General features: G+C 51.4%; 1 protein-coding gene across 1 annotated transcript; it reads left to right on the top strand.

Annotated features, from left to right (window-relative positions):
* The first annotated feature begins 10,537 nt into the window (after positions 1-10,537).
* On the top strand, positions 10,538-13,122 carry LOC117838658 (DELLA protein DWARF8). The gene has a single exon (XM_034718773.2). The coding sequence runs from the start codon at positions 10,777-10,779 to the stop codon at positions 12,640-12,642; it is 1,866 nt and encodes a 621-aa protein (XP_034574664.1). The 5' UTR covers positions 10,538-10,776; the 3' UTR covers positions 12,643-13,122.
* The last annotated feature ends 13,708 nt before the right edge of the window (positions 13,123-26,830 follow it).

Here is a 26,830-nt window from a genome sequence, read left to right as displayed (position 1 = left end):
TTTGGGGTTGCAGTTATAGATTCAGGGCATACTGTTTTCTGTTTGACATTTAGTTGTGGCCGTGAATTTGAGGCCGAAGAACATATAGCTTTGTGTTCTGCTCGTGTGACGTCAGCTTCGTGTTATTTGCTCAGTTACTTCCCCTTGCAGATTGTAGTTGCACTTTCATTCAAGTAGGCCGCCTTATTCTAGAAGTTGGTATTCATCTTGTCTAATGTTGCTTAAGAACTGATTATACTGATCAAAGGACCAAGATCAAGTTGTTCTTCAGGCTAATTAAGTACATTTTTACAATCCAGACGGGTAAACACATATGGGCTGCCAGAAATTGACGGTGCCAGCAGCCGAACAAAGCCCAGAAGGAAAGCTTATTCAGTTAGAACTTGATCCCTAACAGGCAAGAGGAACCTGGCAAAAGGAACTCCTGATCCAGCAGAAGATGTGCTGCTGTTGACCTGTTTTCTTTTATGGCAGGCATCATACATTCACACTCCTTTACTCTGAAACCGTCCATTGCTTCCAAAGAAAACAATCCAGCAATTAGACAGATGCAGTACTACTACTACCTATGCTAAGTTATCGCGCTGGAGAGGTACAGATAAGACAGGCTAAGCAGTTCTATCACAAATCAGCAAGTTCGAGTCGCATAATGAAAGCAGGTGTGGTAGTAGAAGTGTGGAACAACCTGAATTCCTGCCTGTATGACCCCTACTCTGCACCTGCCAATAAGCTTGTCCAGTACGAACCAGTTGTCTACCTGTCTGTCTAATTCTCTCTCTCTCTCTATCGCGCTCACATACCGGGCTGGATTACGGCTAGGCCTGGTGAATACAACTGGGCCGGTATGTACAAGAAAGTGACCAGGCAGACAATCTTCATGGGCTTGCTTGGTCCATAAGCTGAGAACAGTCCGCGAGAGGCTTCGTCATGGGCTGCCCAAGCGAGCGTTCAACAAAGTCGTTGCAACTTTAGAAAGATCACAACAACATAGCAGTAACATGCATGCCAAAGGCGTGAACTGAAGTAGCATAGCATCGCTTCTTTTCATCGCAAGTCGCACGCTACAAATTTAGGTTCGGATCTCGGCAACAGCCTTCCTAAATGTCTAGCCGCAACTTGTGGGTAGCTCTTGTCTAATTATGCTGGTACTTGGAGCATGTTGTTCGTAAACAAAACACCGCGCATTTGAAGTTTAACGCTAGTGGTCCTCCTGCCTGCCCTCGCCTGTTTCCTCGGAAAGACGATTTGGGGGCCGCCGGAGCAAGTTGCTCGGAAATGCCAGAAATCTCCAGGGGCTCCAACTCCAAGGCGCGCATGTGACAACTTCCTTATGATTAACAACACCGTGGCCGTGGGTCTCTCTGGTTCGGTTGCGAGCTACCACTCCCTAAACCGTGGCACAGCTCGTGCCTGTGCGCAAACGCAAAAGATCAGAGTCAGATCGGCCACGATTTGAGCGAAAGCAAAAGCAAGCAAATGCACTCACACAACACATACGGCACAATCGCGGAGTCCAAAAAAAAAAGAAAGACGAGAGGATGCGTCGTGCAGTCAAACCCCCCAAATATGTTTATCTGAGGAGAGCCTCTTTTCCGTAACGCATGAATCCACACGTTTTCCTAATACGGCCCCGGATCTCTTTCGCAGCTGAGATCAACCCCCCCCCCCCCCCCCCCCCTAAAGTTCGTACATACATTATTCGTACCGGATCTCTATGATCGTGATTAGTTTGCTGCCAAAATTTTGGAATGCTAAAGTTTTGCAAGCTGATATTTTGATCATCATTTGGGTTGTCAAAAAAAATTGGCAACTTCTACCAAGATATTGGCAACATTTTTCTCAAGTTTTGGTTGGCATGCCTAAGCAACCAATCAGGCTCATAGACCTCTCAACTTGTTACATAGTATAATATTACAACAGATAAACAACTGCTTAGGCCATCACCTAGGTGACCGGTGAAGGAAGAAAAAAAAGAAGCTGCCCTTAAACAAGTGGTGGATTCTTTGCAGTCCAGCTCAGCTACGCGAGTATTCTAAGCCCCCCAGCCGTCCACATCGACCGCTCGATGATGATGCCGCGAACGGAACGGGGTCCTTGGGGCGACGATTTTCTCTGGTGCACAGGGGGGGGCAGGGGCAGCGTGGGCGTATGGTGGCCGGAGAGCGACGTGCCGCCTTTTCAATTGGCCGTTAGGCCGGCTAGGGACCCCAACGGCAGCCAGCGGCGGCCCCCCATCTCGGTTCGTTTTCCTTCCCCGGCCGGCCGGCCCCATCGCCACGTTCTCCCGCCGCGCCCGCGCCCACGCCCACGCCCGCGCGCGTCCGCGTCACGCGGTGGCTGTCCTCGATTCCGTTCCACAGGCCTCCCTCCCGGCTCCGGAGCCCGGAATTCCCCCCCGTGCAAGCCCCAGATTTTTGTTTGCCCCCCATCGTCTCGCCACGCGGCTGGAGGGAGCATCCTGGACTGGACGGCTGGCTGGCTGGCTGGCTCCTTTGCGGCGACGGGGGGGATGGCGATCGGAAAACGATGTGCGCACGGAGGGAGGGGGAGGGGAAAATTCGTGCGCGCGGCGGGGACGCGACTCGGGCGGGACTGGTGAGCGGAGAATTTCGGCGCGTTGAGTTTGACAGGTGCCTTGAACTTGTGCCGTGTGGTACCCGCTGCTTTTTTCTCGCGCAAGTTGCGTTGGTTACTTGCCACGGAACGATCTGACGCCGCCACGTTTCCGGGACGAATTTCTTTCGAGTAATGTTCGTGCGAAACAGTAGCCGAGATCCGAGCCTCGATGCTGCGTAGAGAGTGATAGAGTGGACGCCGGAGTTGGTCCCGTGGTGTACAGCACAGAAGAAGTTTAGTAGTACTACTAAATAGGAGTACTATCAAATGGAGCTCAACGCTGCTATGGCCTATATGGGCGTATGGCAGCCGTAGGCACGGGTTACATGCATCGTAGGCCGCCATGATTGATGTCTTGCCTCGTGGTTTTTGCCGGAACATGCACCATCTGCCAATGCAAGCAAAGCAACCAACGAGGCCAATTATGGAAGGGCTGCTAGCTCCATGCCGTAGGGCTAACCATTTTGCTCGGACTGTGCTTGTGCGTTGGAACAGTTGTAAGTTGTAACACTGTTGACCAACTACGGTACGCCTCCTCCCACGGCCACGGCAACTTGCCCGGTGATGCGCCCACCATCCCTCTTCCGGTTGCGGCGGCTTTGCAATGCAGCGCCATTTGGATCACTCATATCCTAAAATATCTACGCGCAAGGTACGAATTAGTGATGTTACTGTTTTGATCGTTTTACTATTTCCATCATAGATTCGTAGTAGTACATGCGTAGTGTTTTTTTTTAAATGGTGGTGAACACGCACAGGCACACTATCATAACACTATGAATACATTATTGAGCTAACAGTTTTTCGAACTAATAAAGTTATCGTAGTCATATCACTTCTGACTAAAAAAATAATTAGGTGAAAATATGATGACATGTTCTAAGTTAGAGACTCGAACTTGGATAAGCAGAGCTACACTAAGTTCATAGAGTTTCGATTATTTTCAGGTAAATGTTCTTTATGGAATTAGTCTCAAGCGGCGAGCATGAATGTGATGTATATGATCAGATAGTAATCTAACAAGCTTATAATGGAAGGAAAGGAAATGGATAACATTGTACAATTATATGCCGTCTAGATAGTAATCTAAAAAGATTATAATGGAAGGAAAGGAAATGGATAATGGTGTACAATAGTAGTTTTTTATTTTCTTTTAAAAAGCACGTGCATGTTCTTAATTATATCACAATGCGTCCATGGAAGCTGAAAACCTACTACTGTGGAGCCGGCCAGTCGCCACCCGACAATTCCCTGCAACAAAGCAGAGACAAGCATGTTAATAACAAGTTTCTACGTCCAGTTGCAATAAACAAGCCAGGGGTTGCGCATCACGCAGCCGGCCGGCGGGTCTCAGGACCGTGTGGTGCTGGTGCCCGTGCACGGCGAGGCCGGTTGGAGGCGGTCAAGTTGAACGCCGGATGCAAGGCCCAGCCCGCTTCATGTGACAGCTACAATTACAAGAACTCCCTAAACAAACTGCCCAACTGCTTGTTTAATCGGCGCAAGCTCGCGTCTGACGTTGGCATCAATCATGAAACAGTTGTTTCAGAAACCTACGCCTCATTTCCACCGTCGCCGGCCGTTCGGCCCCGGCCCCTGGGTTCTTCTCACACAATTATATTTGTGTGCGCATTTATAAATCTCCTTTTCATTTCTTTTGCGTATTCTTTGCTGTCTTATCGAGATATCGTTTTCTGTTCTTGGAAGATACTTTGCGAGATTTCTTCTGCAGGTGATTACGCCAGCCACTTGATGAGGCATGATTATTTGGATAGGTCTCGCGAGCTCCTGGCGAATTACTCAACTAATCTTAGTTTATGGCCGTAGTAGAGTACAATTGAAGGAGTAGTGCTCGGTCCTAATGCCGAATTGCTGATAATAGCTGACGGCCACTTGAGCTGTCTAGATCATTCGGTCACACTACTGAAACATATATTTTTGGTTGGAAGGAAGACCGCCACTTGGTATAAAAACTGCACAGCACAAAACCCACACGTACGTTTCTGGAGGTGGCTGATGTCCATTATTATTTCCCCACGTCTTTTTAAGAATCTTATTCGGACCTGTTGATCTGGCAAGTGAGACTTGTGCGTATTTTCTGAGGGAAAATCAGCCTGCAAGTTGTGCCAAGCTACCGAAAGGTTGGGTAGTATATGTTTCTCGCTAACCAAGCGTGTGGAGTTTGTTATGATAGCCTCATGTATATGAGCATCCTTAATCGGCGGAGCCGGCGTGTTACGTCCGGTACTCCATCTAAAACAATTGCAGATGATAGCTCATGCTGTATTGTATGTGGTCTTCAGAGTTGCATGCATGTGGACGTGGAGATAGCATCTCGCCACTTGCTTCTTTCTGGATCCGGCAGGCAGGCCGGAATGCCGTTGCTACATCCGCACAAGAACCTGACACAAGGTAGCAAAAAGATGAAAGGAAGCAAAGGGAGATCGAAAAATCAAGGTGCCAATAAACCGATCGGAACAGGAGTGCGCGATCGAAACGCCCGGATAGGCAAAGCAAACGAGATGCCCTAATAAATGTGCTTTAAGATGATTGACGCCGTGGAGCTCCCGTATAGGAAAACAAAACAGTCGTACTACTGTTCCCGGTGATGTGATCTGAGAGGAGGGGGCCGTCACCATTATTCCTTTCGGGGCGCCTTTCAGCAACCGTGTGGCCATTTTTGAGCTCGGCATGAGGGGAAAAAGTTGGAGCTGACAGCATACCAGCAGGGCGCTAGTGGCGACGAACATTGCATAGTTGGGGTGGGGGTGCCACACTCTGAAAACTCCCGAGCACGTACGGTTCCTTCTTTTCCATCCTCGGCAAGTTTAAGTGCGATGGAAACGATGTGTATGGTGGATGCTCTTTCAACAGGCTTTATCTCACATCAGATAATACGAGTTTCTGAATACCAGAGATGCAGTGGACGTGAACGAAAACTTTTTTAAACGATTGACATGTCGCCGGCCAGCTACCTTGAGCGTAACAGAGGCCGGGACGACGCTGATTGTGCTGGCTATGGAGGGCACCATGATCGTAGTGTGGGCACTGGACAGAGCTACATATAGTGATGTAAATAGTCGCTGGACAGGGGCGATGTGAGGCGTTCAGAGATCCAACGTAGTAGCATGTTCATTCCCGGCTCGTCGGCTCCTAGCCGGTCAGCAAGCCGATGCGTTGTGTGGTCCGTGGCCACGCTACTAGGGCCGGCCGGCCGGCCAGAGCCTACTGATGGATAGCAAACCCAAATTGAGCTATGCAGGACCAGGTCAATCGAAGCGCCCTATCAAAGATCGTAATGAAAATGTAGCACGAGACGTGCTTTAAATCCTGGAGATCTCTCGTTCATTTCAGCTAGAGATTATGTACAGCAACACGTAGATCATGGATTGTGAAATCGAAGACTGTACAGACTAACTGTCTAAGATCGGAGTCGGAGACAAACATGACCTGCAGGAATTCTTGACGAGTAGATTTTTTATATGTGGACTGACTTTAAGTCGATCGGAAGCTCGTAAAGAGTGGATGTTGGATTCCTGGATCGTGAGCAAGAGGACCGTGGATCTGAGTAAAAGACTATTGGTTTGCTAGAGTCCATCCACGCAATCTAACGTTGAAACAAATATGAAATATGGTCGTGTTGCCATTGAAGCAGATGTAGAACGACCCTGGCACACCCTAACGGCAGCCTAAAGCATCGAGATTAGCGACCGGATTCAGTGAAGGATCAACGGCGCCGGTGGCCCCGCTGGTCCACGCACGCCAGCCGCGCCATGCAGGCAGGACACGTCGCGCCCCGCATGTAACGATCGCGCCCCATTTCGCCTCCTGTACGCGTGGCCCGTTCCGTGCGCCGGACCGGGGCAAAGGCAAGGGGGAGCCCCACCCACCAGCGCCTGCTGCTGCCTGACCCCCCGCCACCCCCCCCCCCCCCCCCCCCCCCCCGCGCCCACGTGACGTGACGCCGGCCTGGCCGGAGCCGGATAGGTGGGCACACCCGCCATCGGCATCGCCGTCCCGCCACGCCAGTCGCCCGCCGGAGGCCGTCGCGACGGGTGCCGTAACGCCGAATCATCGCCTTTCCCCGCCGCCTCCACCCCACGTTCCCAGTTCCCACCCCCACGCTGGCACCCCCAAAGGCCACAGGCGCCCTCCACGGACGGGGCGCCGGGGAGGCACGGCGCCGCGGGCCTCGCGGGCGCGGGGCCAAAACGGCGTCGCGTCCCGTCGCGTCGAGACCACCAGCACAGCGCAAACGGCACGGGGGGTGTACGCACGGCACAGCACGCCCGTGACCGCGACACGGCCCGGCGCGAGCGCGACGGGAACGTGCGCGCGCTGGCCCGGTGGGGGCGGGCGCCCCTGCACCGGCGTATGGGGCGCGGGGCCCGGATGGCAGGGACGGGGGGCCCGTGCCTGGTGTGCGCGTACGGCCGCCCGGGGCGGGGGAAGATGCGGGGCCCCGTCCGGTCCTCGGTCTGCACGGGAGTTGGGGCTCCAAGGCCTGACGCTACGGGCACTGCGCTCCTTACACCTGGCTGCTGTTGGACGACGGCGAGTTTTTCTTTTTTCCCTTCAACCTCTCGAGCGGAACTTGATTATGGGTAGTTGATGATGTCCTAAATGATGATTGGGAAGGTAGCAGCTGGGAGCTCTCAGATGCGTGTTGGTACCCTACGCTAACACGACGGATGATTAGCCAAAAGTATGACGCGAAACAGGTTGCCTCGATGTGCTAACGGATGTGTTGAAGTAGCATAAATAATGTTTCGGGGGAGCTTATGAGCTTATCTATGCTGAGCTTGAGATAAGTTCGCGGTTGGCGAAGAGGGACGCGTGCAAGCCTCTCGGCTCGATTGGTGTAGGATCAGGGGTCCTAATGATTCATTTCCAATAGTGTAATTAAAATAAGATAGGCTGAAAGAAAGTGGCGCTTCCTCACCTGAAATTGCTTAACCAAGGTTGTTGTGAATTAAATAGAAAAAGGCCGATTACATAGTTATATTTGCACACACTCTAAAGTTCATTGTTGTGGTATCAATTGCATCCCGGTTGTTTATACCCAAATCATGTATGTGATTCTTTTCGAGAAAGAAATACCTCAACTACCAGATGCAATGCAAGTTTATAGTAGTATTAGGGTGCACAAGAACCTCGCACTTCATTAATCTAGTACGGCTTGATATCTCCGAAAGGCGGATCAGGTTGGCGCTTGCATCTCAAGGACGTGAGTGAATCAACGCATGGACATCCACAACCTGCTCCTGTTCTCTGAACATAAACGTGTAGGCGTAGCGATTCTGCAGCCACTCCCGTACAGTCACGCACAAGGCAAGGCGCACCACCTCATCACCAAGAGTTTACCGCACCCCTGTTCGCCTGTTGTACGACAAGAAGCTCCCGCGCGAACGCCCGGTGCACGGTGGACTCGGGCTTCACAGTGATCTCCCCAGGGAGCAGCACATGGCGCTGCCTGGCACGTGGCAGGGGTGGGCTCGCTCGCGATAAGGATTAGGGGCCTCGTGAACCTGTGGCTGGCTCGTCGTCGTCGAGGACCGGGCCGGCCAACCCGGATCCCGTCGCGCGAATCGCAAAGCGCGTGGGGGCTCGCCGGCGACCGTCCGTGGCCCACGGCAGCTCAGCGCGCCTGTGATTGGGTTGCCACTTAACTGTACGCAGCAGAATCGATGGATGCCACGGAATAAACAAAAATAAGTGGGAGGCCCGGGTCCAACGATTTTGCCCATCGCACCGGAGCATTTCAGTACCACGCAGCCATGTTTGCCTCCCTGTGGCTTCCGGCAAATATCTACAGGAGCCTTCATCTTTTTGAGACCAGAGCACATGTTTCAGTTATTTAATTCAGGGATATTGGTCAAAAAGTATTATTCTAGCGCAGCAGTGGGTTGAAAATTCTTCTGTTGTTCCATTGATGAAGTGCATTTAACAGACTTATACCGGAGACACACATCATAAATATGGTTTTAATACACTAGTTTGACTATACAAACGTAGTTTTGTTTCACCGTACCAATATCTTCAGGATCTTTGCAGTCTTCTATACACTTTCATTAAAAAAAATATTTGAGACCCAAGTGGTTTTCTTTTTCTGAAAAGAAAATACCATCGAATATTGGCCAATATCATTAGTGCACCATGAGTCCGTGACCATATGTTACTGGTTGCACATAATCATTAAAAAATGAATTGTAAAAATAATTTCATTGAATTTAGATGGAACTTAATGTTAGTCATAATTGAAATGTGTGTACCAAGATGCTTACAAAACTTATTTGATCTTATACTGGTTACTATTTTCTAATAGTACTATTGTTTAAAGTCACGTATATAGTACCATTGAAAATGCAATTGCCACTATCAAATTAAAGTCTCAAATGTAGCAGATAAAACTTCCCTAGCAAAATGTCATGGCAAGGTCATATGCGCCAATTAATAGTTCCTCGACTTATTTTGCCACTAATTCTTCCCAAGGTGATATGAGTGTTATATTGTCGTTTCATGTGTTTAGTTCCTATACACATCTAAAGCTCATGCTAAAGCTTGCAATCATTTGTTAGAAAACCCTCTCGCGTTACGCACCCTACAGAAAAATGGTATTCATATGCCATGGCCATGAAAAACGGATACCAACTTACCGATCCTTGCCACCCTTTGAATTACATAGCACGCTCCTACGACGAAATAATACTAGGGATTTCAGTTGTGTCCATGACATGCAAAAGGCGCTTAGAGTTGTGAATCCGCTCTTCCTTTTCACATTCTTGGTTTTTCACACAAATTGAGCCTAGACATTTTCAGAAAGCGACTCGTGAGCTTGTTTGATTAGCTCATCAGTGAATACGGCAATACTAAACTTGTTTGTTTGTTTGCTATTTTTCTGATTGGCCAAACTAAACTTGCCATCCAACTCATAAGTCAACACAAACCCTATTCTTAATACCGTTTATTTTGATTTTCAAAACACTCACATTTCTAATTCATCAACCCATGTCAAGGTAATTTTCTACCACCCTCGTGACCATATCATATATTGTTAACATGTTTAACCTCACTCCAACTCATGATACTAAGTTCAAACTATTATTAGCTCATGAGCTAGCTCAACCTTGTAACTAGATCGATCGAAATAGCTATTTGTAGGAAAACGGAGGGCTTTCTTCATGAATGAGATGCTGATGATTTTGCTTAGAGCTAAAAATATCATCTATCTTTGGGTATTTTGACGAAGGAGTATTTACAGGTATGAAATAGTATTTTGACGAGTTGAGCTCGCTCATTGTCTAGCACTAGTTCGTGGTGATGTACACCATGCACATATATTAGACAAAGAATGTTTGGCATACTTAGGTATTCTTTCTTTGCAAGGGTTCTATTTGTAAGTTCCGATGACATGCACTTATTTAAAAATATAGGAGTAATCCATTTTCACAAAAAAAATATTCTTTAGTTTTAATGATTATTCTAAATAGATTAATGTTTGATAGGAATTGTGGTACAAAGCCGTATGAGTGTTTGTGGTTTTCTTTAGTAGTCCAAGGTATGATGAAGATTTTTTTTCTTTAAAAGAAGAAAAGAAAAAAAGGTTACAATTTGCTAGCCACAGGCTGGGCTACAGAGTTAAGTCCACATGCTAGAAAAGAATTCGGCTCCCCATTGGCTACCAAGATGGAGAAGTGAGCCGTGGACGCAGCTCCCCACTTCTGATCACCCCTTTTTAATTGTGGCGATCTTTGGGGTGGTGGGCGGAGGATTTCTAACTGGATGGTGAAGTTTGTCTGGTGAAAAGGACGGCCGCGACGAATCCGTCCATCGATCCAACGCTGTGCGCGTGTTGGGGGGGAGGGAGCTGCCGGGCCCCGCCTGCAGCGAGAGACTATAGATAGATGCCTTCCTCTCTGATCACCTGATGGCTGATGCCTTCGCGGCCCCCTTCCCCCGCCGCTGCTTCTACTACTAGTTGGCCTTCCTCGCTTCCCACCCCTCTCGCCTCCAGCCTCGCTTCCCCCTCCCCTTCCCTTCCCCTTTCCTTCCCCACTCCCACTTCCCAACCCTGGATCCAAATCCCAAGCTATCCCAGAACCGAAACCGAGGCGCGCAAGCAATTATTAGCTGGCTAGCTAGGTGCGTAGCCCCGAGATCATGAAGCGCGAGTACCAAGACGCCGGCGGGAGCGGCGGTGACATGGGCTCCTCCAAGGACAAGATGATGGCGGCGGTGGCGGGCGCGGGGGAGCAGGATGAGGAGGTGGACGAGCTGCTGGCCGCGCTCGGGTACAAGGTGCGCTCGTCGGACATGGCGGACGTCGCGCAGAAGCTGGAGCAGCTCGAGATGGCCATGGGGATGGGCGGCGCCGGCGCTGCTGCCGATGACGGGTTCGTGTCGCACCTCGCCACGGACACAGTGCACTACAACCCCTCCGACCTGTCGTCCTGGGTCGAGAGCATGCTGTCCGAGCTCAACGCGCCCCCGCCGCCGCTCCCGCCCGCGCCGCCGGCTCCGCGGCTCGCGTCCACCTCTTCCACCGTCACGGGTGGCGCCGCCGCCGGTGGCGTCTACTTTGATCTCCCACCCGCCGTCGACTCGTCCAGCAGCACGTACGCCCTCAAGCCGATCCCCTCGCCGGCGGCGGCGTCGGCCGACCCGTCAACGGACTCGGCGCGGGAGCCCAAGCGGATGCGAACTGGCGGCGGCAGCACGTCGTCTTCCTCCTCATCGTCCTCATCCCTGGACGGCGGTCGCACCAGGAGCTCCGTGGTCGAGGCGGCCCCGCCGGCGGCGCAAGCGTCCGCGGCGGCCAGCGGGCCCGCGGTGCCGGTGGTGGTGGTGGACACGCAGGAGGCCGGGATCCGGCTCGTGCACGCGCTGCTGGCTTGCGCGGAGGCCGTGCAGCAGGAGAACTTCGCGGCGGCGGAGGCGCTGGTCAAGCAAATCCCCATGCTGGCCTCGTCGCAGGGCGGCGCCATGCGCAAGGTCGCCGCCTACTTCGGCGAGGCGCTCGCTCGCCGTGTGTACCGCTTCCGCCCCGCCCCGGACAGCTCCCTCCTCGACGCCGCCTTCGCCGACCTCCTCCACGCGCACTTCTACGAGTCCTGCCCCTACCTCAAGTTCGCCCACTTCACCGCGAACCAGGCCATCCTCGAGGCGTTCGCCGGCTGCCGCCGCGTCCACGTCGTCGACTTCGGCATCAAGCAGGGGATGCAGTGGCCGGCTCTCCTCCAGGCCCTCGCCCTCCGTCCTGGCGGTCCCCCATCGTTCCGCCTCACCGGCGTCGGCCCGCCGCAGCCGGACGAGACCGACGCCCTGCAGCAGGTGGGTTGGAAGCTCGCCCAGTTCGCGCACACCATCCGCGTCGACTTCCAGTACCGAGGCCTCGTCGCCGCCACACTCGCTGACCTGGAGCCGTTCATGCTGCAACCGGACGGCGAGGACACGGATGACGAACCCGAGGTGATCGCCGTCAATTCAGTGTTCGAGCTGCATCGGCTGCTGGCGCAGCCCGGCGCCCTGGAGAAGGTCCTGGGCACGGTGCGCGCAGTGCGGCCAAGGATCGTGACCGTGGTCGAGCAGGAGGCCAACCACAACTCCGGCTCATTCCTGGACCGCTTCACGGAGTCGCTGCACTACTACTCCACCATGTTCGATTCTCTCGAGGGCGCCGGCTCCGGCAATTCCGCCGCCGATGCCTCTCCGGCCCCGGCCGGCGGCACGGACCAGGTCATGTCCGAGGTGTACCTCGGCCGGCAGATCTGCAACGTCGTGGCGTGCGAGGGCACTGAGCGCACGGAGCGCCACGAGACGCTGGGGCAGTGGCGCAACCGCCTGGGCCGCGCTGGGTTCGAGCCCGTGCACCTGGGCTCCAATGCCTACAAGCAGGCGAGCACGCTGCTGGCGCTCTTCGCCGGCGGCGACGGGTACAGGGTGGAGGAGAAGGACGGGTGCCTGACCCTGGGGTGGCATACGCGCCCGCTCATCGCCACCTCGGCATGGCGCGCCGCCGCGCCGTGATCGGGCTGGTGGGGTTTTGGACGCTGATCAAGATGCACGTCCCCGGGCATGGCGCACCCTCCCTCCAGCTCGCCGGCACAGTTGAAGCTAGAGGTCAATGAACGCTGAATTGCAGTGAGCGACCGGGTCACGGTTCCCGCCGGCGTGATGAGATGGATACTTTGACTCCGACAGGACCGGCCTGCGTTCGTTCTTTCTCCCGATCCCCTCCCCTCCCCTTCCTTCAATCCACGAACTATGGTAGCCTATTATTATGTTTAAATGTCTATTATTATGTGTAATTCCTCCAATCGCTCATATCCAATAAGGACGAACCGGATTTCTTTAGCTCTAATGAAAATTTTGTATACAAGGCATCGGATCCAAAACTGAGCTATGTTCATCTGTTCAAATGCTTGAACACAATGCTGTTGCCTCATGTATTCATTTCGCTGTTCCCTCTATTGATCAATAGATTCATAGTGCTGCATGTTGATGCCACCCTCGTGTATTCAGCTCATGAAGCTCGACTGGAATTTGTGGCTTTGCTTTGCTTTGTGGATCCATCGATACGGGCCTTGTTTTGCTTGTATTCATTTCACGAGACCACTAGAGGTCCTTACTGCCTTGCCCATCCTGGAAGAACGTTCTGCCAGTCTCGGAGAGATGGCCATGGTCGATGCGTCCTGCGCTTGCTAATGTTGAAACATTTCGTTACGTTGCCTTCATTGTATCCCTTCGCCTGTATGGCCGTCCTCTGACGGCTGTTCCCTGATCTAAAAATGAACATGAGCGTTCACATGGGAGCTGCATCGCGAACCAGGCTGACTGTTCCTGCGCAATATTGAATGGTTGTTATCTGCTATGCAATCAGTGCGCATTATTATTAACTAGTCCATCTACTATCACATAATCAGAGAAATCAGGCAGCAGGACTACAGCTCTACAGTGGGAGGGAAGGGGCCCGGCCATGACTATGTGTTTTCTCCGAGCTTTGACAGGAGAAAGAAGAACAATCACCAATGGCGAGCACAGCAAACACCAGCCAGGTTAGCACGAGGTAGACCCTTGCTCAGGCGAAAAGGACCCGGGGAGCGGTAGCGTTTTACTGCAGGCGGGGGAGCGACTCCCGTGCGCGCGCTCTAAGATTCACCCGGCGTGAGAAGGTTTTAGCAGTGTGGATGTTCCGATGTTAATTAGAAGAATTAAATATGAACTAATTATAAAACTAATTGCAAAGATGGAATCTAATTCGCGAATATATTAATTCTAAGGCCAGTCCCAGTGCAAGGTTTCATTGCAATGTTTCCAAGGATGTCACATCATCCCATGAGGTGTATTCTCATGAATGAAACAAGGAGTCCCAGTGCACAGTTTCATTTCACGATTTCATAGGATGCCCATGACATTTAATTGTGAGGCATGTGATTGGATATGGTTAGTTGAAATGAAACTCTATAGCCCCCAATGCAAGTTTCAATAGGTTTCATAATCTTGGAAACAGTGTATACACAGTTTCATCCTGATGAAACCCCTTCCCTCTCTCACTTCATAACTACCATGCCATGTCATCACATATGCTGATGTGTCACCGTATTTAATGTGCATGAAACCTCTATGAAACTCCCACTGGGATTAGCCTAATTAACCTACCAATAGTAAATGGTTAATGTAGCGCCGTTAATCGCCGCAGCGCGGGGGTACAGGAACTTTTACTGCCTGCTGTGCTGGGATTGGCGCAGAGGTGAGGGAGCAGTGGCAACCTGAGAGGGCTCTGCTGGTACAGTACGGCACATTGCCACTTCTGTTGAGGTCTTGTCCTCCCATGGGGCGCACCGCACCCCGCGGCGTGGCCTTGCCCTCTCCCCGCTTTCAAATTAACCGCGCGGTGCGGTAATTGTTCGCTGCCGCGCGGGCCCAAGGGCCTCAGGGGAACATTTCACGCGTCCCGTGATCCCCCTCGCAGCGATGAAATCTGCGTGTGGCAGCGCGACGCGCATGGTCCGTCGAATCTACGCGCTCGCCCACGAAATCTCCTCGAGAATGCGTGGCTCACCGAGAGGGTTACTGATAAAACAAACTTTACTGCTACGAGGGTTTAACTTGTTTAGTCCGATCCTTGATCTCTCTGCCGTTTTTTAACCATCCGCGGTAAGGTGCGGCAGGAAGGCGGGCCAATCGGGGTAGAACTTGGCCGGAGGAGGAGAGAGAGAGAGAGCGCGCGAGGGGAGGCCGGAGGCGGGCAGCAGCAACAGCTGTCCAATCGGGATCAGGTGGCTCATGTCAGGAGATGATGGAGGCAGCGTGGTGGTGGGACCCACCCGTCGGCCTGTACCTCTCCCTTCCCATCCCCGTCACCCAGCTAGCTCGAGCTCTGGGTTTCTGACTCCCCCGCCTGCCCGCGCCGGGGACAGGCCGGCCCCACCGCAGGCTAAAGAAAACGAAAAGGAGCAGAGAAAAATATGAGATGGCCTCTCGCCGGGGGACGGGCCCCCCCCCACCCGCCCGCTGATCCGGGTGGGCGTTGCGCGGGCGGGTCAATTCGCGTATGACTGGGGGGGCTGACCCACCACCCCCCGACGCGATCGCGCGCCCGCCCCGTGCCGTTCCATCCCCCCTCGCCCCCGTTTTCCCCCCGTCGCGGGCGACGTTTTGTGCTCCTGTTTTGCGGCCCTCACCCACATGACGCGCCGGTGCGCGGCTGCGCGCGCCCCGGGGGGCAGCAGCAAGGGACGGGCACCCTCGCGTCGCGCGCGCCGCGGGTGGGGGTGTGACCTCACGCGTAACTAACACAGCTCGTCGTCCCTATCCTATCCATCGATTCGACGCATCCATCTATCCCCCCGCGGCGGGATCGCGCTCCGGCCCACGCCGCGGCGGCGCGCAGGGGATGGGGGCGGAGGGCGCGGCGCCAGCGTGTGGAATTTTCGTTGCGGCGGCAGCCGGCAGCACCGCGAGCGCGGCCTCGCGGCGCTACGCGTGGAGCCCCGTGTACAACGGGGTCGGTTCGGCGGGACGGGACGGGGCGATGCGGGGCGCGCGATCGGGTCGGTCTGTCCGAGCCGGTGGGGCGCGCACATGCGGGTTGGGTGCGGTGGCGGCCTGGCGGGTCAGGGCGCGGGACTCAACAAGTTCGCGATCGCACATTCGGCGCCGATGCGAAGGAAGGAAAAAAAGGGCCTGCGTCAACTCAGCTCCGCACTCCTACGACGATAGGATAAGGTCTCCATTGACAGGATGTGTTCTCTGTATGCGGAGGAAAAAAGGAGAAAAGAATAGGGGAATTTTTGGAGGGAGGGATGAATCACAGTATCACACGATGGCATGTGGTTCTTTTCGATAGGGGGCCTTTTTTATTGGGTGAATGGACGGGCTAGGTAATCAGAGTTCTGAGATCGGGATTACACGGATGGACGGCGGCAGCAGGACAAGCTACCAACTCGAAGTGATCTTGTTGTCGAGGGTGAGTGAGTGAGTGATTGATCGATCGTGTGGTTGCTGTGTAAGTTTTAAGACGGTATAGACACGGCCTGTTTGGCAGTTATTAGCTCCAGTGTCCAGTATAATTGTTGCGTAGGATACGGGGACGGTATCTCGTGCTCACCTTGATCCCGTTCGTATGTGGCAAACCTGGATAGTTTAGCGTTTAGTACTTGTCAAGGTTTTCGATAGCTTGACCGCATGTACCTTAGAATAGCATTCATTTCTCCTTGAAAAATAATTTTTCTACTTTAATGGATGCATCATGTGGATTGTTATTGTGTTTGCAACGCCAGATTCTTCATCTACATATATTTGTAGCATACGCGAAGCATTTCATCGAGGAAATAACGGGGATATCGAGGCTTTACGCTAGTTTTTTCTTTGAGCTCATCCAATCGAAACTCAACAAAACATTACTCAGAGCTTTTCGTAGTAGGATGCAAAAAGGTGATAGCGATTCACAGGAGTTCCTCCACGAATCTCAATTCCAAATGGTCTGTCAAAGATATTGAACTGCCAACCGTATCCCAATCCCGCAATCCCCTTCTTCAAATCAAGCTTTCGATTCCTTGCAACCTTCTCTTCTTTCACTGTCACAGTTAAAAGGAAATCCGAAGCACCACCGTTCACCGAAAAACACCCACCCACCATGGCCTGATCATGTTACCGGCTGCCTCGCCATTCTTCGTGTCCTGTCCCAATTCTCCCAAATCGTTACTACGTCCCGTCATTCGTTCTCTCTCCCTCAACACACACACGGCGGGACCTGCCCTGCCACACTCTCATCCGGATCACTCATTCTCCCCCGCCATATCTTAAGATAACCACCCCTGTCTCGTCCCAATCCCATTATCCTCACATGCGCCATCGCTTAAAAAACACACAGCACGCAGTGTCAGCAGCTCCAACTCCCCGGGCTAATCATTCATTCCAGCAGCATTTGAACCCGCCGGCCGGCCGGCCGTGTCGATCGATCGATCGGCAGTTCGGCAGGGCAGGGCGCATCTCGAGATCCTCGCAACCAACACGGCCTCCGGATTAAACAAAGCCAAGCTAGCAGTGGTTGCACGAGGGAGAGAGGCCCAAGTTTACTGCGAATATTTATACCGGAATGCTAGTAGTACTTAGAGAAAGTCTTAGACCAGGCTATTTTTTCCCCCCTCTCCCGTACAGAATCTCTTAGACCGGTGTGACCTATTTACAGGTGGTCCCTCCGTGATCAGACGGTCAGAGAGACCCACCGGCCAGCTCGTGTCACCTGCAGAAATCTCGCTCCTGCGCTCGCTCGCACGCACAGCACAGCGTGGCCTGCAGGGTGTCGCGCAGGAGCAGGAGATGGGAATCGGCGCGGTTTTTTGTTTAATCTGCTTTGAGCACTGCAATTATCAGGAACTGGAGTAGAATAGCAAGAGGAAGGAAGGCCGGATTCCCTCTCGCTCTCTCGGGATGGTTAACCTAATCGCAAGTAGCACGTCTAATTGGCCTGTTTAATTAATCCGCGCGAGAGCCTACACCGGCCTCGGAAAGCTGAGTGCTTGTCCGGGCGCTCCTGCAGCTTTGCGCACACGGGGCCCTGCCCCTGCCCTTGCCGTTGATATGGATGGGGTCTCGGGCTCTCAGCTCGGCTGGGGTCGCCGGTGCGGGAGTGGAGCCTACTGCCAGGGGGGGGGGGGGGGGGGGGGGGGGGGGGGGGGGGGGGGGGGGGGGGGGGTTGGAAATGTTGCATGGCGTGCGGGCGCCTCGGTGCAGGCCTTTCTTCGCTGCTACTTCTGGAAGCGTGGGTCGTCTGGGTTCGCATGATGAGCGGAGGAGGATGTGGCCGGTCGGGTTTCGCGCTTTCACTAAGCGGGCATTCCATGGATAAAGTTTGGAATTTCATTTGCTTATAAGGTTTTCGCTTGGAAATGGCAAGTTTTAAGCTGCTTATTAAAAAAGATAGGAGCATTATAGTCTAAAAAATTCGAAACCTTTCAGATTTTCGCGCATCTGTGCATCGCTGGAGAAGAACTTATCAACTTTCAAAATAAGGCATTCATTTTGCAAAAACATATACCTTTGTAACCATGTAACTTGGAAATTTTCGATGGGTATTTATTTTGTGAATTTTCTAGTGGTGAATTCAAGGTTGTTTATTACTCGTAATCAAGGCGTGCCTTGATGCGCAAACAGATAATGCTACTATTTATAAAGAGATAAATGATAAATCCAACCAGGACAACAAGAAAATATTTATCCAATTCGTTTTAAACAAACTCCACAATAATACATTGTTTATCTAATGACTAGGCTTGATGGCTTCTTTTCAAAACCGTGGCGTGCCTTGCTCACAAGTTCATTGCTAGTCAATGGAATGGGAATCACCTGTTCATTGTTGTGGACAGCTCTATCTTGTTTCGTCTCGTCATTGGCCTTAGACGGCACTGCTCATGCCTTGGACAACTTGGACAAGTGGACGGAATATGTCCATTTGTCATCGGTTCGTTCGGCAACCATTGGCAAGTATTTCCTTGGCAACTATGACTTGATGCTTTCAATAGTCACCTCCAATTGATTGCAAAGAGTATACTACAGTGAAAGGACGAAATGAATACCGTTGTGGCATTGTCTAGCCTATTGCAACATAAACATTCTAAAATGGCACTTCCTAGAAAAAAACAGAAGATATTGCAAAGGGGATGGAACAATTACTCTCTCTTTTTTTCTCACACATATTTTCACAACTATTTGTTGTTTTCTAGATCAAAAAACAAATTGCTATTTTCTCCCTGTCGTATCCATTTTTGTTTGGATCAATAAACCAAGTAACCAGGTCTACATATCAGTGACTCCCAACTGCGAACCTCTTCCTAGTATACTACTCCCTCCGTTTACACTTAGAAGTCGTACGCACATATCAAAATTTAAACTTTGCTATCTTTGACCAATAAATCAACAATTTTTTATTTTTATGCTGTGAACTTGGTTGGATTTGTAATCAAATGTATTTTTCAATAATTATAAATTTATAACCATAAATAATAAGATAAATTAATGATGAAAATATAATTTGAAAGACCGTGTCATATCACATCACGTCTTGTAAAAATAAACGGATGGAGTATGTAAATGTCTCGGGAACAACATTGGACGCGGCAAGTGAAGCAAAGCCCTAGAACTACTCGGAAGGCGCAGCCAGTGTCCGCCGTTGGGTCGCAGAAGATCAGTGCCACGCCTCTTTTCGCTCCCCCTGGCTGGCAACCCCTGCCCTCACCCGATCTGATCTGATCTCGTTCGCGGCCGTTGATTCGTGTGCGCGGATCGGAGCACGCATTGGGCGACGGCGAAACGGTGGTGGCGCGCCCACTATTGGGAGCCGCAACCGTATCCCCATCTCGCCCCGCCCCGATATATACCCTCCTCACGTGAAGGCCCCTGCTCCCACACCTCCTCACCCTTTCTGCCGAGCAGCATTTGCAGAGGTCGCAGCCCCAGACATTCATCTCTTGTTCCAAGCCATCTGCATGTGTGTGTTGTGGGCTTGTTGTGGCAGCGCGCATTGCGTTGGCAGCTTGGCGTGGCTGGACCATGCCGTCGGAGCCAGTAAAACTTTGGAGGGGTTCAAAAATTGCGCACAGGGTGTTCCTCTGTCGATCTCCAGTGGTTTTGAGTTTTTCAAACTTCTGGTGTCTGGCGTACTGGCTAGTGCAGCTGGTGAGCTGTAGCGTGGTTTACTGGTTTGAGAGGCCTGAAAAGGTGAGAAGTACCTGCGGGCACAATGGATCCAATAATACAAGTTGGAAGCACCACTGAACCTATCAAACGTCACACACCCAAAAAAAAACTTACGAAATATTTTACGGGAAATGAAAATTACCCTAACCTAAACAACTCCCGGGCGTCAAAACTTTCGGACACCCCGTTGATTTTTCCAGCAGGGCGTGGGCGTCGTGGCAACTGGGCGTATCCAATTCCGTGCCCGCGCGCATCATTCCGTGCCGACTCAGCTGCCGAACCATCCGCGGCGACGTGGAGCCTGGCAGATCCATTTGGCCGCTCCTCTACTAGTGAGCTCCTGTAGTAGGGGTATTTTTTACCACCGTGTTCATGGTCTCGAGTCGTCCAAGGACGCGAAAAAAACGTACCAGACGACACCGGCAGGGCTGCACTTTCGACTTTCGTGCGGTCGTTTGCGGACCTGGCCGGGGTGCCGATCGGACATCGGAGAGCAACGGGACGCGAAATTTTATTCAGGCGGCGACGGCGACAGGGTTTGGTTCCGGTCGGTTCGCCGATCCGTGTCTCCTCGCCAAAAGCCGGGGGTTTTCCTTCCCATCCGAGGGCGCGGAGCCATGCGGGGATCGATTAGGATACTCCATCCACCGTCTCGATCGGTCGTCGCCGCCCTCGATCTGATCAGGACCGGCCGACCGATCACTACGTCTGATCTGCCGATCAATCGATCGACGCTGCGTTGCACTACCTCTCGCCGCTCCCCGTCACGTTGCCCGTCCCTGACCTTGACTATAGGGAAGAATTAGCTAGGATTAACGGGAGCCATCGCCTGTCCTTGTCGCTGCCGTGGTTCGCGATTTACCGAACGATACGCAACTGGCGGCATGGTTTATCTGCACGTCGAGATCTGATACACCGGGGCGAGATTGCAGCCAGATACGGGGGTCGCGTCACGCTGTCACTCGTGTGTCTGTGTGAGTGTGGTCTCTGTGGTGTGCGTGGTGCGCGCTGGCCGCCGTGCAGATCGAGCAGGGAGAGCCCATGCTCAGTCAGGACTCAGAAGCGAGCAAACGCCCTAGCTTTTGATGCCTTTCCTCCCGTCGATCGCTCCAGTGCTCTCTGCTCTGCGTGCTTTGTGTACCTGTACCGTACGTACGCGTCTGTGCTCTCGGCCTCTCGCCCCTCGCTTTCTTGTTTCTATTCCCTTGGGAACTTCGCTTTACCCCTGGCTTTTGCACCCATCATGCATCTTCGTTCGTAGCAGGAGTACTAGTGTGGCTAGGGCTACTCTCTGCGTGCGCTGCCACCGTCTTTGATGAAAGGTGAAAGACGTTACAAAGGTATGCAACCCGTACTGGGTCGTAACTCGTAGCCATGTTTAGGGTGATATTTCACGTACTTTTTTTTCCCTTTGGCCGCAAGGACGACGTGCATGTGAGCCTCTCTGCCTTCCGCCTACTGCTCTGAACTGTATCAATACATTCGGTGCCCTTTTATTTTATTTCATCCAGATTATTCTGGCCTGCTATATTTTATTTGTGCGTTCAGAGTCACAGGCCTGGAGACCTGTCATGATGGAACACGTAGGAAATGCATTATATCTAGGGCTTGTGGTAACAATTTCTCCAACAAGCAACAAGGGCTTAATAGGGGCAGACAGATAAAAAGCTGCCGGAATCTCTTATCTAAACAGGGGCACCCAAGGTGATTTTTCTTGGCCCCGCGCTCTCGTCGCTGTTGCGCTACGTAACGCGGGCAGGAGCCAAGCGAAGCTTTCTCTTCTTTCTTTTTTTTTCCTTCTCTCGTCGTCGGAATCAGGAGGGGGTTGGCAAAGTGACGTCTTGTCCGGTCGGAGTGAGTGTTGGTCGCACAAACCACAAAAACCCCTCATCCGTGAGGTCCCGTCCAGCTTTTTACGGCCACCCTGATGAGGCCGCCGAAGCGCCCGGCGCACCGAGATGACCGGGCGGGGCGCATGATCTCGATCGATCGATAGGTAGATCGGGGGTGCACCGTCGGTGAGGTAGCTAGTGCGCGCGAGCCTTGTATGGAATTTGGGGTATCCGGCCAAGCAAGACGGGAGGATAGTGCAGCGGTGTCTCTGCCGGTTGGGGGCAAGCATAATGACGCGGCGGGCATGGCGTGCCGAGTCACCGATCACGTTGCTGTCCCCCCGGGGCGTCTGATTGGAGAGAGCGGGGCTCGTCACAGGGCTAGTTTCTACCGCGTCGCGCAGCGCATTTTCAATCACTGGTGACGCCTGATTGCTTTTGCTCCCGTGGTGGGCCGGGCGGTAGCCAACTAGCGGCAAGTGACCGGAACAGTGCGCGCGAGGAGACATCTCGTTCCGAGCTACTCGCACGTATCAGCAGTCAAGTACCAGTTGTCTGCACAAACAGATCGAGCCATCTGGTAGGGATCGGTGATGCGATCTTTGTTGACGGCTACAACTTGGGCAGTTGGGCTACAGCCAGTAGCACGGCCGAACTGCCGGCCGCCCCGCCGTGCCAACTCGCCAACCGCCGGCCGGGTGGATTGCCAGAGAAACCACGGAAACCCGCCGCGGGGGTACGGGCGGCTCCCGTCCCGGACCATCGCCCCGCGGCAGCGCGCACGCGCGGCGACCCCCGTGGCGAGGGAGCGCACGGCGCGTACGTGCGCGCCCACCCGATTCCCCCGGAGCGTAGCCGTACAATAATATTTGCGCCTGCCCGACCATGTGAGCCTGGTCGCACGCGTAGCCGTAGCCCCGCGCTCGGGCGATCGGCGCGGAACATGCGTCCGTGGCCAAATCTGAGGCCGGCGCGGCCCGTTCCTATCGCTATCGCGTAGCTTTGGCTTGGCTTTGCCGAGCTGTACGCGGCCGTGCTGAGCTGTAGCGGTTGACGGGTTGGTGCGCGCGTGAGCGAGCGACGGGGGGCGAGAGCTTGTGACTGTGATCTGATCCACCATCTCGGCGGGCCGGCACGGGCGTCCGTGCCGATGGGGATCGGGAGGTGGACACGGTTCCATGTGCTGGCGTGGCCGGCCAGGTACAGGCAGCCGCAGCTCGACCGATCTCACCGGCCGGGGAGTGGGGACGGGTGCCGACCGACCGCCCGGCCGGCTCCTCCGCACAAGAAAGATAGCGTGGACTGGTGCGTCGCAATGCAATCCCAGGTCCACCGCCACTACAGGGATCCAGTCATCCAGACAAGATAAGTAGCAATTAGCACAATAGCACCACGCATGACCTATCGTAAACTTGATTACCAGCTAATGGGGATTCGTACGCTCACAGTAGGAGTCGGTAGAGATTCTCAGATCTGGGCCGTCTAACCAGTGTGGGCGAAAACAACATCGGGTTGTGAAAATTGGAGGGATCGTGGTTGCCAAACTCGGTAGACCTACGGATTTCATGTTATGTGGCTAATGCTAAGAGTTTTACACGGGCAAGAATTGTTCGTGAGTTTGGTTCGGATCTATACTTGTACATCAAGAATATCTTTAAGCTTTATCTCTAGACTAATCAAACCAATCTCTGATACAACTCCTAGTGCTATCTGTTACATGAGATATCATCTATTCTAACAGCCTTCCTCAATCTAAACTTCTTTTCTTCTTGAGGTTTAAATTACCTTTGAAGTCTTCTAGCTTTCCAACAGATAGCAGATAGCGCTTTAGTGAAGCCATTAGCAATCTGCTCGTTGGTGGATATGAGCCGAACCTGCAACTGTCTCTGCTACTCGTTCTCTTACAAAGTGGAAGTCAATTTCTATGTGTTTTGCTCGTGCATGAAAGACGGGATTTGCTGATAAATAAGTAGCCTCTAAATTGTCACACCACAAGATCGGCGACGATTGTTCCAAAGTAAAATCCAATTCTTTTAACAAAGGTTCCAACCAAATCACTTCAGCTGTAGCATTAGCCATGATTTGTATTCTGCCTCTGTACTAGAACGTGATATTGTAGCTTGTTTCCTAGCACTTCAAGAAACAAGATTATGACCAAAGAAAATAGCAAAGCCATCGGTAGATCTTCGATCATCAACACTGCCAGCCCAATCAGCATTAGAGAAGGCGTAGTAAGGAACTTGACTTTTGAAGTGTTAACCCAACATCCAAAGTATGCTTTACATACCGAAGAATTCTTTTGATAGCAGTCTAATGAACATTAGTGGGAGCATGTAGGAATTGGCATACCTTGTTGATTGAAAATGCCAAGTCTGGCCGGGTGAGCATGAGATACCGAAGACCGCCTACTATACTCCTGTACCGAGTGCTATCCTCAGAACCCAATAATACTCCATCATGATTTGATAACTTTCCTGATGTTGATAAGGGTGTTGACGACGGCTTGCAATTTGTCATCCCAACACGAGCAAGAATCTCCCGTGCATAGTTCTCTTGTGACAACAACAAACCATTGCTATCACATTGGACTTCCACACCCAAGAAATAGTGTAGATCACCTAAATATTTTAAGGCAAAGTCCTTGCGCAAATCCATCAGTAGGGCTGAAATTGCTTCACTAGATCACTAGAAGAGCTTGTAACAATAATATCATCAACATAAATAAGCATATAGATTGTGAAATTTGACTTTTGATAAATAAATAGAGAGGTATCTGATTTGGAAGTATTGAACCTAAGATCAATAAGCTTAGGATTTAACTTAGCATACCACGCTCTCGGAGCTTGCTTTAATCCATAGACAACTTTATTAAGCTTACACACAAGGTGTGGAGCATCTGTACTCACAAACCCTGATGGTTGTCTCATATAAACCTTCTCTTCCAGAACGCCATGTAAGAACGCATTCTGAACATCTAATTATCTTAGACACCATCCAACAATAGAAAGTACAAGCCGGACTGTAGCAATTTTAACCACATGACTCAAGGTGTGCTCATAATCAATCCCATACCGTTGTCGAAAACCTTTGGCTACCAAGCGAGCTTTGTATCTATCTATTGTACCATCTGTTTTCCTCTTGATTTTGTTGACCCATTTGCAATCAATTAGGTTTGTACCTCCTTTCTCCTCCACAAGATGCCATGTTTGATTTCTAAGCAGTGTTGCATAGCTTTTCTCCAATTTGGATCATTTAGTGCCTCCTGTAAATGTGCTGGTTCTTCTGTTGGACAAACATCGCACCATCTTACAATACCATCAGTATGTACTCGAGGTTTAACGATACCACTTTGAAGTTTGGTGCGACACCTTGGCGGAGAGCTTTCAACTTGCAAAGCTGGTTCTTCCATAGTAGATACCAAGTTGGATGCAGAAGATCCGCCGCCTGGAGTCATTAGAGGAGAAACACGCACCGGTGGTGGACTGCGAACCTCCTGATTGGAGGATTCGGGTGCGGGAGGTGTTGTTGCGCCGCGCGTCGGGACGCTGGTGGTGGGTGTCCACATGGAGGACATGGGCGTGGGCGGCACTGTGGCTGTTCCCCCACGTTTCGCGCTCCGATCGGCGCCAGACGTAGGAGAGGCGGATGTTGTCTGCACTAGCGGATCAGCACCGGATCCCGTGTTGGATTCTTCTGCAGCTGTCGGCGGATCTGCATTGGATCAGACACCGAGATCTTTTGCGCTCGGGCTAGCCACCGGATCAGCATTAGTATTTCCTGCAGTAGCACCTGTGTTGTGTTCCAATTCTTCTGAAGTTTGTTCCTATGTATCATCAATATCTCCAGGACAATTAGTAATAAAAGGATTATCAATATTTACACTCCTGGATTAAGAAAATAGCTGGGTAAAAGAACAATTTCTTTCCTTAATTGAGCTCCTACATTGGGTGTAAGATGAGCAAAGGGAAAGTGATTTTCATCGAAGACTACATCCCTTGAAATGTAAAGGTGCCCAGTAGCTATATCCAGGCACTTGAAACCTTTGTGCATCGAAGTGTACCTAAGAAAAGCGCAACGAGTGGAGTGGAAGGCAAGCTTTCGAGAATTGTAAGACCCAAAATTGGACCAGCAGGAGCAGCCAAAGATTCGTAGAGAGTTATAATCTAGTTTTTTATGAAGCAGGCGTTCTATAGGAGTTTCAAAGTCAATAACCTTTCTAGGAAGAAGATTGATAAGATAGGTGGTAGCAAGAAAGGCTTGATCCCAATACTTTAAAGGCATAGATGCATTTGCAATGAGAGAACGGCCTACTTCAACAATGTGTCTATGTTTTCTTTCTGCAGCACCATTTTGTTGGTGTGCATGAGGATAGGAAACTCGATGGGATATTCCTATCTTTTGGAAGAAAGAATTTATTTCATACTCCCCTCCCAATCAGATTGCATGTATAAGATTTTTTTTGCTGAATTTTCTCTCTACTAGTTGCTGAAAATTTTGAAAGACTTGGAGAACATCAGATTTTTTTTCTTCAAAAGATAGATCTAAGTATACTTACTGTAATCATGTATGGTATGAAGCTCACATAGTATATGTGCCGACATCAGAAAAAATTAATTCAAGAGGAACACTTGATACATTATTCGAACGAGAGTAAGGAAGCTGATGGCTCTTGACCAATTGACATGAATCACACACCAAATCTAAACTTTTCTCACTATGGCAAGGAAGATTATTTAAACTAATCACACGATCCATAATAGGAGAGGCTGGGTAACCTAGCCTACTGTGCCATCTAAAAGTAGATGGTTTATTAACTCCATAGACTTATTTATTGGAACCTCCTTGATGAGATCCTAGGGGATAGAGGACGCCTTGACATCTACCTTGATGGAGAGTTTTCTTCGTTTTCTGATCCTTGATAAGAAAGAAGTTGGGCTGAAACTCTAGGAAGGCCTTATTATGAAGGGCTAGCTTATAAATAGAAACAAGATTTTTGCTAGCACTAGGAACATGTAAAATATTTTAAATATTTTTCAGGTGAAGATCTTTATTAGGGGTATATAAAGTTATATGTCCAGTATTACTAATTTTCATACCTGATCCATTAGCGGTGTGAACGTGATCCTGTCCTGTGTACTTGTCACGAATAGCTAATTTGTTAAGCTCACTCGTAACATGGTCAG

The sequence above is a fragment of the Setaria viridis genome, chromosome 9 (genome assembly GCF_005286985.2).
Source record: "Setaria viridis chromosome 9, Setaria_viridis_v4.0, whole genome shotgun sequence".
NCBI lineage: Eukaryota > Viridiplantae > Streptophyta > Magnoliopsida > Poales > Poaceae > Setaria > Setaria viridis.
This window is presented reverse-complemented; position numbering and strand designations above follow the sequence as displayed.